Source organism: Colobus angolensis, unplaced genomic scaffold, assembly GCF_000951035.1.
Source record: "Colobus angolensis palliatus isolate OR3802 unplaced genomic scaffold, Cang.pa_1.0 Scaffold292, whole genome shotgun sequence".
Taxonomy (NCBI): domain Eukaryota; kingdom Metazoa; phylum Chordata; class Mammalia; order Primates; family Cercopithecidae; genus Colobus; species Colobus angolensis.
This window is the reverse complement of record NW_012116177.1, coordinates 2,286,878-2,298,912: the sequence shown is the minus strand read 5'-3', so window position 1 is coordinate 2,298,912 and position 12,035 is coordinate 2,286,878. Positions and strand designations below refer to the sequence as shown.

The window sequence follows — 12,035 nt, the reverse complement described above, 5'->3', positions numbered from 1 at the left end:
CGCCTCCCGGGTTCATGCCATTCTCCTGCCTCAGCCTCCCGAGTAGCTGGGATTATAGGCGCCCGCCACCTCGCTCGGCTAGTTTTTTTTTTTGTATTTTTTAGTAGAGACGGGGTTTCACTGTGTTAGCCAGGTTCCCGCCATTCTCCTGCCTCAGCCTCCCGAGTAGGTGGGACTACAGGCGCCTGCCACCTCGCTCGGCTAGTTTTTTTTTTTGCATTTTTTAGTAGAGACGGGGCTTCACCGTGTTAGTCAGGATGGTCTCAATCTCCTGCCCTCGTGATCCGCCTGCCTCGGCCTCCCAAAGTGCTGGGATTACAGGCTTGAGCCACCGTGCCGGGCCTGAAATTTCTTTAACAAGAGAAAATACTCCATTTGTAGTTAGAGATAAAAGAATTTCAATACCTGTTTGTTTAACACAGTGAATGGAATTAGGCTAAACTCAACAGTAATTGGAACGTATTATGTACCTAATAATAACTAGAAAAAAACAAAGCCAAACAAGTAAGCCTTTCTGACTTCTCTTGAGACGTGGGAATTGTACAGTAACTACAATGGGATGTAAGTTTCATGAGGGTAGAGATCACCCTGTATCTTTCTCAGTTATATTCCCTGCATTTGTCACAGTGCCTGACTCATAACAAAGGATTTTCATTTTTGGAAGTAGATGGACACCTGGATGATTAAAGTATCATAAAGACTATTTAAAAAAGTATGTACAAAATAAAATGTTGACCGAGAGGAAGCAGTGAATAATTTTGCCCTGGAAGGATGCAGATAAAGGGAGACTTTCTGCATCCCTCCAGGAGATGCAGAACTAGACATTTGAGCTCGATCATGAGAGATGAACTGAGGTTTCTCAGAACTTCCAGGATGGTATCCAGCCAGAAGAATAAGTGTGTGGAAAGGCAAGGTGGAAAATGACATGAATGTTCAGGGAGCTACAAATGATTTCATAATTCTAGGCACTATGAACCATGGCAGACGAGGATCATATCATGAACGGCCTTTATGTGTAAGTGACATCTCAGATTTGAGTCAAGACAGGTGCTGCTGGGAATTGGGGAGTGGACATAGAAAAACAAGGACCATAGGAACTTGTTTCCACCTCACATTTTAGACTGAAGTTAACCTTGCTTCCTGCAATCATACTCAGATTTAGATGCTAATTAGGGAACATTTGTTAGTATGGAAGCAACAGAGTTTGAAGAATTATAACCTATACTGCTCCAATGAGATTTTATATTTTAAACACATATTAAAAGAAAAATTTATCTTTTTAAAGTCACCTTAGAGTCAGATGAATGTGTAACTATTTTCTAAAGGAGCTACCATTTCATAAATGGAATTTCTGCCTGGTTCCTTTAAATAGTGACTTTATTTAGGATTTAAAATATTTCATTTACACATGGCTTTCCAGAGGCTTCAAGGCACACCTGAATGGGTGAGAGTTTCTCTACACCTACGGTGAGAGCAAGCATGACTTGGATTTCTTGTAATACCAGATATGTGCCTTTGTGGGGCAGGGTGTTTCCTTGTTAGATATATAAATCAACCAGAAAGATGGGGTGGGATGGGTACTGTGTTATTTTCTTAATTTAAGGAGAAGATCTGTAATGGAAATTTTATTTCGTTTCTTTGGACTGTTTTCGTGCATTTAGTTTTATAAAATGTATTCCAGTTTTAAGCAAGGAACCCTACATTAATAAAAACTGATTTCTTAAGCTTAACTTCAAATATACTTATGATTTTAAGCAACTTTAGGATCATGCCAAGTGGAAACTATGGAATTGCTACCCTTCCCACTTACAGCTCGACTACTGCTGTTGTCATTGTTGTTTTTTCTTCTCCTACTTTCATTCTATTAATTGTTAGATAAAGCAACTCCTTATTTTGCATGTTGAGGTTTAATGTTCTCCACTTGATAGAGCATTTAATTTTGGGGGGATAATTCTTAGCCGATTATATTCAGTGGTTTTAGAATCAGACGTTTGTGGGGAGGGGCAGCAGAATCTTCAGTCATTGATTCTGTCTTTATAACTTTGCCCTTTTAGCTGGAACAGATTACTTCTGTAGTGCTGCTAGCCCTGCACAGACTGAATCACAAGGAAGAAACTTTACATAAACCATTTATACTAAATGTTTGGTATGCTGGCAACATAAATCAACAACAATATCCATTACAAATTCATCCCTTTATCAGTATTATCTTGATAGAACTGATCCCAGTGTGTAGGAATTTGAACCCTGCTTCAATACATCTAGCCCTGGATAATTAATTATTCAGGGCACAGAGAACCTGGCCCTTGCAATGTAGAGTAATTCTTCCTGGTCAGCGTTAACTCCACTGGCAATAATAAATAGAAAAAAGTCTCTAGTGATGCCAGTATTTTAAAGTGATTAATCATCTTTCCCCCCTCCTCCTCCCCCTTAGTTTTCTTTAACTAGGATTTTTCAGCAATAAATCTTTAACAATACAGGTAGGAATTGTTCTGTAATTAAATTTCGCCCTGCTTAATTTCTTACCTTTTATGTGTGATTAAAAAAAAGTTACATTTTAAGGAGCCCTGATCAAAATTCAGACCAAGAAAAACCCTTTTACAGAATACTGAGAAATACTGTATGGAAGATTAAGCTCTTGATTTTGAATATTAGAGCACATACACATAAAAATACTCATAAAAATTGTTCATCAACACCAGTTGGGGTGTCAAATACTCTGAAGTTTTGAGCTGCTTCACTTTCATGCTTATGATTCGTCTGTATTAGGAAAAGCCTGACATATACATATGTTCCAACACTGAGAGAATAATTACTTATTTCTTAACTTTCAGATAGTTGATGTCAGCTCTGTAGGAAAGGGATATTTTCACTATTTTTACGGTACGCGAAATGCACTTGCTGAAGTGGCAGGTAGATGCCTGGCTGAGAATGTGTATTTTTAAATCGTGCCCTGTCAAGCCGCCCAGCCATCATGTATATCCTAGGTGACAGGGACAGATGTGACATATCTGTTGTGACACACTTCTGTACCACCAGTCTGTGGCTCGAGGTGACTCCTGTCCCTCCCCTGATGCTTTCCCCGCTGCAGGACAACATAACGATGCACGGATGAACCTTGCCATTGCTCTGACTGCTGCCAGGTATGGGGCTGCCACAGCCAATTACATGGAGGTAGTGAGCTTGCTCAAGAAGACAGACCCCCAGACAGGGAAAGTGCGTGTGAGCGGCGCACGGTGCAAGGATGTCCTCACAGGTATGCCAGGTCTCTGGGAGGGAGGTGTTTCTTAGTGTCTTGCCTAGCTTATATAATGACTGAATTATTATTTTTCTGTCACTTCTCTTTCATTTAAGCCACTCTTCAGAGTCGTATTAATTATATTCCTTATCATCAACAATGACTGGTTTAACGACATTTCCCTTGTGGGGCTTGGCAATTTTTCCCCTTTGTATTATAGTTGTAATAACGATAATGATAATAATCAAATGCCCACCAAATTCCCACAGCTATGAATGCATTCCATTTTCTTTACAAAAACATATCATTAATAAAATTAAATAAATGTGCCAAGTTTCAAAGTATCATTTGGTGACACAGGCATTGCATTTACACGCTGTTAAAGTGAATCATCTTTAACTTTATTTAGATTTTCATTATTGCCCTGGCTGTAGCGCTACATAGGTAAGCAGTTTCAAAATTATATCGTTTCTTGAACAAAAGCTCTGTGATATACGTTTTCTCACAGCGATGCTGCTTACACATTTGAGTTGTCAAGAGAAAGTGGCTTATTTACTCATTCTACTTTTTCATGTTTGGTGCTTTGATGCTGGGCACTTATAAGATAGACTGAAATCCATAATGAGAAAGTGGAATGCTTTTCTTTCTTCAATTCAGACTTGTTTTTGCTAAATTCACTCAGATACGAGCCTTTTGTTCGGCTCTTCAATAACTTGAGCTGCTCAGGTCACTTAGTGTGGTATGCAGTATACTTCACCATAGGTTAATAGATGAATTAGTAATACACAGCATCCGTTAACAGAGAAGCAAATGGGGTGTGTGATTGATGCCACTTTCTTTCACAGGGCAGGAATTTGACGTGAGAGCCAAATGTGTTATCAATGCCACGGGACCTTTCACGGACTCTGTGCGCAAAATGGATGATAAAGACGCAGCAGCTATCTGCCAGCCAAGTGCTGGTGTCCATATTGTGATGCCTGGTTATTACAGGTAACTGTCTTCCAATGTGGCAGTTGTCACCCAAGGAAGAGGGTCAGGAGAGATTGTCTGTGGTTAATTTCTTCTTCTAGCATAACAATAGATGGTCTAACCTGCTGTTCAAAATCAGGAGAAATAAGTAAAGGAACTCTTCCTAAATACAAAATACAAACCAGACTTGGGACGTTTTAGCCACTTATGGCAATACTTATTTCTAAGGGTTAATGCTTTGGGATTTATTTTTCTTTGGTCAATGTAGTCACCTTCAGAGACTAAGCACTGGTATTTTTGAATTAAACTTTCACTTAAGTCATTAACAAAACTAATTTTGCAAAATTTTTTATAAAGGACGTATTTTAGTTAAAACAATAATACATTAATTTTGCAGAATACCCAAATTTGCTTATGAAGAATCTGAAGATGTGGGCTACCCAAGTATTCTTAGGTTTATAACTTTTGAAATAGATTTTTAAAAAATATAGTAGCAAGCAAAAACCAGATATAATATCTAACCTATCAAATTAAAAAAGATAATTGAGGATGAAGGAATGGGTAGGAGTAGAGATGAAATAATAGCTATTAAATGAAAATCATGTAAACTGGGTGATGGGTACATGCAGGGTCATTAAACTCTTTTTATATGTACTTGAAATTTTTAATAAATTACAAAAGAAACATTTGTGTGATTCTGGCTAAAAAATAATTACCCATAGCATACATTTTAAGTTATTTATAGAAAAAATTCATATGGCCATGCTAAGGGTATAGAGCATGTGTACTGTTTTTATTTCCATATGTGATAAACCTAGTAGGCAAAGTAGTAATTCTATATGACATAATGTCTTATGTGCAACAGTATTCATTATGGCATTGTTTGTAGTTGAGAAATATTAGAAGCTGCTTCAGTTCCTCACCTTAGGGTAATAGATAAATTATGGTATAACCGCACAAGGGCATATTATATAGTCATTAAGAATTGTAATTATAAATAATTTTAATGCCCTAGGTAAACACTAATGATGCAATGTTAATTTAGAGTGCAGGACTTGATATTTTATGTGCTATAGGTTCTAACAATGTATATAGAAAAAGACTGGAAGGAAATATGTTAAATGTGAATGGTGATTATTTCGAGGTAATATGATTATGGGTGAGAGTTACTTCTTTCCATTTTTTAATGATTTTCCATAAAGGGAATATACAGGTTTTAATATTTGATAAAGTAGATGTGTAGAACCTATGATATTTTGTTTAATACTTGTATTCTCCTAGAATGCTATCCTGCTATGCTATAGACCATGCTGCCTTTTTAGTTGTTGGTTGTCCGGTAACTAAATCTAACTAATTGGTACCAGATACACTTCTGAGAAAATAATTAAAGAGAATTTTTTATCCACCAACTTCCAAGATTTCCTTTGTGTTTTCAAAATGTGTATGTGAGAGAAACAGATAGTCTGTAGGATTTTTACTTTGGACTGGAGACATCAAGGTGCCTCTTAAGGCACCACTGCATAAGATAATAGAAACTTACGCAGTGGTACCCAATTGAGTTTTTAAAACTGTTAACCGGAAGCTTAGTTCAAATGAAAAGGAGAAAAATAAATATATGTAAATGTCCCATATGTTTCTTGTATATAGAGAAGTTTTCAACATTAGTTCCAGATGCAATTGTATACGCTTTTGTGTTCAGTTAAAAATATCTAAGGCCAGCTAGTTTATGAGTTTTTGTTTGTAAATATCTCTAAGAATGGAGTGTAGATGCAATCATCATAAGTCTTATATTTGTTTAGATTTTACTAGATTCAACATATTCTCATTTGTTGTGTGCCTTATGTTTTCTTCACTATCATCCCATGATGTCAGAAGACACATACTGTTCCCCACAGGCCTTATGTTAATTCTGTCAGTAAACAATTACATCCTTTGGGACAAGCCATTTTATTTTGTGAACCTTAGCTTTCCAGTCATTAAAATGGGAAAACATTCTGCCCTTTCAGAGTGCAGAGACAAGGAGATTGTACGCAGAATTAAAGTGATACCTTGCTATAGGACTTCTGGGGTTTGTTCATTACTTTTCCTTGGGCTGTGTGGCCTGGGTAAGCTACTTCTTTCTGCTTCTGGTTCCTTATATCTTTTTTTTTTTGAGATGAAGTTTTGCTATGTCACCTAGGCTGGAGTGTGGTGGTGCCATCTTGGCCCACTGCAACCTCCGCCTCCCAAGTTCAAGTGATTCTCCTGCCTCAGCCTCCAGAGTAGCTGGCCTGCCACCACACCCAGCTAATTTTCATATTTTTAGTAGAGACAGGGTTTCAGCATGTTGGCCAGGCTGGTCTCAACCTCCTGGCCTCAAGTGATCCACCCACCTTGCCTCCCAAAGTGCTGGGATTACAGGCGTGAGCCACCGTGCCTGGACCCTTATATCTTGATAATACCTAACTGGTATAAGGTTTGACAATGATCTTTGGGTTATTTTTTCTGTTTTATAGACTGCTGTATCCCCAGCTATTGGTACAGTGTCTGGCAAGTAATAGTGCCTAGTAAATATTTTTTGAATGAATCCTACTAAATTTTTTTTATGTTAACTTGCTTATATTGAGATTGTTGCTTTTTTTATATTAAAATTTTAATGTAACATTTATGAGATTTTTTAATATGGTGAATTTAAAATATGAAAATAAAACATGATTCTTCTTCAACTTACTGCCCGGGTAACCCCTGTAGATAAAAATAAATGAATAATGTAAGTACATAACTAGAAATTTCAATCACCATAGAAAAAAATAGAAATATGAAAATGCAAATTGAAAGCCTGCCTCTTATTCCGCCTACCTTTTGTTCCCTTCCTCAGTTCTTCTCTGGTAATTAATAACCTCTTCTTCCAATTCCTTCCATAAAATGTTTTTATAAGCACAAATATGTATTCTGTTAAAAATTTTGTGTGAAAATGGTCATGTTACATATATTGTTCTATACTATGCTTTATACATTTAGTAACGAGTAGATTTCGTGTCTCTTAAGAATAAAGGTATATATTACCCAGATGTAATATTTTAAACATTCTGTATCCTAAAAATTCAGCGTTAGCTTCAGGTCTCCTGAAGCATGATGGTGTTAGTAACAGCTAGGTCTGTCTCAGGCTAAGATGCAGCAAGTGACCTCATTCTATTTTGGGAGGAATTAATATGCCCATTTTTAGCACTGTGAGCTATAACCACTATCTATCCTGTTGGAAGCTTTAAAGGAATGGTCTGCAGCCTAGTTCCCATTCAGGCTCTCTTACAGATGAGCCCCTTCTCTTTGGATTGTGACCTAGATTAAGGGTTCATTCCCTCATTCAGGACTGACCTTGAGGCAACTATTTCTGGCATCCCGTAGGGGTGGTTTTCCTCTCCCTATCAGGTCATTCTCTTGGGTGATATTAGGAGATCCCAAACTGAAATGACTCTGTGGTATCATCAGACAGTCATACTTAGCAGCTGTTACTCAACAGTTTTGACTACATCTTCAGGGATGAACCAAAGCTTCTGGGGCTGCCCCACAACTGGCTAATGATAATTTAAGACCAGGCATGTTTCAGTTAGTACCTGATCCATTTGGAAATGCAGTGAGTTCAGTAACCATGGATTTATTGTGTGTAGGCTGGCAAAGAAAGAGTAAAGAGCCATATGTGCAGTGTATCTTCTTGGGCTGTTTTCAGAAATATCTTCATAGCATTTGTTAATTTTGTTGTAACGTTAACTAATGTTCCACCTGTAGAATTATCTTACACCATGATAGCAGCTTTTTAGGGGAAGAGAGGAAGAAGGAAAAATTGTTTTAATTTTGGAAAACACAACACAGAAATTTTGAAAGCCACTCTTTATATTAAGAACAAATCTGGAATTTCCTTGAGAGTTATGGCTAGATGCTCTTCCAAAAGCAGCGATAATATACCAAATGACTGAAATGCAGAAAATAATCATCCTTGTTTAGCCTACTGATGCTTTTTGCTACTGACAAGAGGTCAATTTTTTTTTCTATAATGTGTGTACATACTGTTAACTCTAATACTGATTGCTAAGTAGTTAACAATAAATTGATTTCAGTTTAACTAAGGGCACTTCAGGAAAGTGATGGTCTGCATGAGAAGAATGTTCATTACATTTAATCCTAGACACACACATAAATTAGCAGCAGGCTTTCCCTCCTGATGTCAAATGAATCGTATATATTGAAAAAAGATCTATGCTTTGTTGCATTATGTATACTATCACTATAGTAGATATCCATTCTCAGACTTTAGTGTGAACTTGCAAAATTAATCCTTCATGAGAAAACAAACTTTTCCCTAAGGGAGAGTGTGAATTACGTAATTTAGAACTGATGAAAGATATTTCCAAGTGGATTCTTAAATTTTTATAGCATTCATTAATAGCTTTGTCTTCCCTCTGTGCTTGTTAATTTTATGTTTGTCACATATGTCTTCACTTAAGCAGTTGATTCTCTACAGGTTCCAGTTACGTGTGTGTTGGTAACCATCATGTTCACCTTTTAAACTACTTTATTGCATTGAAAGTTTTTAAAGGATTCAGTAGTTGTGCCTTTCTAATGGTATTTCCTTTTTAGGTTGATGAATATTGTAATTTTATGATTAACTTTATCAGGTTTATTATTTTAGACACATCATATGATGTCTGGTCCATGATATAGTCATATAAAATATGTTAGCATATAATGTGTTTATCAAGTGTTAGAATATGGAATATATTTTTTTATTTCAATATAGTTCTATTTATCAGATAGAGTGCTTGAACTCTGAGTGTTCTATTCTCATTTCTAATCTCAAAGTGACTGATGTAATCTAAGGGCATATCAACCCAGGATCAAAAAATATACTTACAAAACATGTGATTAACTAGTTTCTTCTAAGATTTTTAGAGAGTTTTATGATAAATGCAAAGAAAAAAATAATCATATTTAGAGATCAAAAATACTTGATATTTGTAGTTTTCAATATATTAGAGTAAAAGTAAAATTATTTTCTCTAAGTAACGCTGAGTGAAGGTGGGACTCTGAGCTGCGGTTTAAATGATTGCAGATTTCCGGAATGCTTTTTGGATTAGCTAAGTAGAAGAACTTCTACCCACTCTCTCCGGAATGTCTCAGATAGGCTGTGAACAGTGACTTCTTGCTGCTAAGGTTGAGTAGACAGGGCAAGCGTTTCATGTGGCCAAGAGTTTTTTGAAGGGAAAGACTCATACTCCTTGTGGTTTAAATAAAGGAGATGCATTAGTTGAACTGCCTATATGTTTCTTTTTTATATATAAAATGTTATTATTATTTTTTACACAGTTGTTAGCCTTTCATTTTTACACATTGGAATAAATCATTTTTTAAAAAAATTTTACGAGAATGATGATAAAGATAAAAATCTGACTGTATGTCCTTTTAAATGTATGTGTAAGAGGGATTTCTTGAAATTTGTTCAAACCAAATAGAATTATGTTTCCTATTTAAGAAATAACGTTAATAGAAGCTAAAAACATATTTATAGAAAATATCAGTAACATTGGCTTGATACAAGAATCCAGTCAAATTGAAGCAGCTAGCTGAAGATTTGTAGTGTTCTACTTGAATAGGACACTTTAAGATTCCTCTCACTCTTTTAACATCTCCAAATTTCTTTGAATGGCTAAGGAACAAAATAAAACATCTCTTTTTAGTGATTTAAAAACAAAATGATGGGTTTTGTTAATGTTTGTTTACAGTTACCTATTCTTTCAAATATGTTTTATTATTTGATTTTAGAATAGTAAATGTCAGTAAAAATTTTTGACTCTAGTTTTGGGAGATTTTATATAGTCTGTCAGTAGAGGCAGCATTGTACCTTGATTTAGCGTAGTACACTCTAGTGTCTTCTACGTGAAAGATTTTCGTTGCTAACATGTTCCTCTCCTGTTTGACCTAATCATAGGACATTGTCATTTAGGGAGTAGTAAAAACTGGAGCTCTTTTCTTCTAGATGCACTTCTTGAGATTTTTGTAACCTCAAAATAAAGTAAGAAATCTCATATTTGGAGAAGTGGCCCGAGTTCATCTAGGCATAAAGTAGTAAAGAACTTTGTGATTACATTTTAGTTTCTAGAAAGGTAGACCCTTCACTTTCTCATGTATTCCTGAGAATTTCTCCTGAGCGATGAAATGTCAAATGTCCCAGGAAAATACTTTGGCTATTCTTGAAAAAAGGTTGAAGACATACCCGTAGTTTACCATTATAAAGGAAATTATAGACATTTATCCTGCTGACATTATCTGATGTGAATGGTCCAAGGAGTATGAAACTCAAACATTTGGAAGTTGAAGCCCACTTTCCTAACTAGCCTTGCATTATTGAAGTGGGGAAGGAAGAGGTAGCTCTGCTGTGGAATGTTATTATCATCACATTTGTTTCATTCTATTTTGTTATTTTTTTCTTTTAGGAGCTTCTAGGGTAGGGGAAGTACAAGTAATAGATCATATCTTTTTTGTTTGCTTATTTGGAATTAATGAATAAATAGTTTTTAGAATGCAGATTAATGTTAAACTTCTGAAAATTTCAGAAATAAATAACCCTTCTTTGTACCTCAGCCCAGAGAGCATGGGACTTCTTGACCCAGCGACCAGCGATGGGCGAGTTATTTTCTTCTTACCCTGGCAAAAGATGACGATCGCTGGCACTACTGATACTCCAACTGATGTTACACACCATCCAATTCCTTCAGAAGAAGATATCAACTTCATTTTGAACGAAGTGCGTAATTACCTGAGTTGTGATGTTGAAGGTAACTGAGCATTCCTTTAAGTTTGTCTCTCTGTGTCCATATCTCGCAAGCCATTCCAGCTCTCACTGGATAACTGCTATGTCTCCAGTCTGACTCATCTTCACACTTGTCCTCCTGTGCCTCTGAGAACATTTATGAGGGCCAAATTCTAACACAATGGGAAGAAATTGCCTTTTCTCCTCTACTTTCTATACCCACATGAAACTCATGCAGTCCTTTTCTGATAATTTCTAATGGCAAGATCAGAGTAGCCCCCTCTAGCTCTGAACACTCATGTGCTTCCAGAAAAGGATGAAATGTGTACATTACAGTTTAATTTCTACAGCTTAGGAAGGTCTGATTTATAGGAAATAATTAAGCAAATAAACAAGAGGCTAGAACTGTATTTGTAAGATGCTTAATGGTCTGTTGCTACATGGAAAGTATAATGTTGACCAACGGGTTTAGCAAAGAAGGATAAGTTACTTATTTTAATGGAAAAAGCCAAAGTTTACTTTCTTCCTGTTCTTACTGGGGCATTTCAACTTGACTGTCAGAGCATTTTCTTTGGTAATTTATATAGTTTTTATTTTGTTTTCATTCAAGCCAGTCTCAGAAGTTCCCCAACGTTGTGCTTCTATATTTCCTCTCTCAGTTGAGTCTCACCATGCACCTAGTCACTCAAACTAGAAATGGTGTGCTTATTTTTGGTATCCTTTCTCTTTCCATATCCAGTCTAATGCCTATCTATGCTCACTCTGAATACCAGGCAGGTCCCTCAGCCACTTCATTGCCCTGGTTCACATCTGTGCCATTTCTCACTTGAACAGTTGCACTGGCCCCTCAATGGCCTCCTTAGGTCAGTTCTCTATCCCTGTCCAGTCCAATCCTTCTACTAGAACTTTCTTTCTAAAACATAATTCTGATCATCACTTCTCTGCACAAAAATATGCTTTAGATATCTTCTCATTCACTTTAGGAAAAATGCTAAATTCTCTTGCATGAAACATAAGCCTTTTTGTTTTGTTTTGTTTTGCTTT

General features: G+C 36.3%; 1 protein-coding gene across 2 annotated transcripts in view; it reads left to right on the top strand.

Annotated features, from left to right (window-relative positions):
• GPD2 (glycerol-3-phosphate dehydrogenase 2 (mitochondrial)) overlaps positions 1-12,035 on the top strand; it is a 155,058-nt gene that overhangs the window by 111,254 nt on the left and 31,769 nt on the right. For both annotated transcript variants that reach the window (XM_011949203.1, XM_011949202.1), the window contains exons 7-9: positions 3,092-3,256; positions 4,084-4,228; positions 10,823-11,016. In XM_011949203.1, coding sequence (XP_011804593.1) covers positions 3,092-3,256; positions 4,084-4,228; positions 10,823-11,016 — 504 coding nt within the window. The remainder of the gene's footprint in view (positions 1-3,091; positions 3,257-4,083; positions 4,229-10,822; positions 11,017-12,035) is intronic.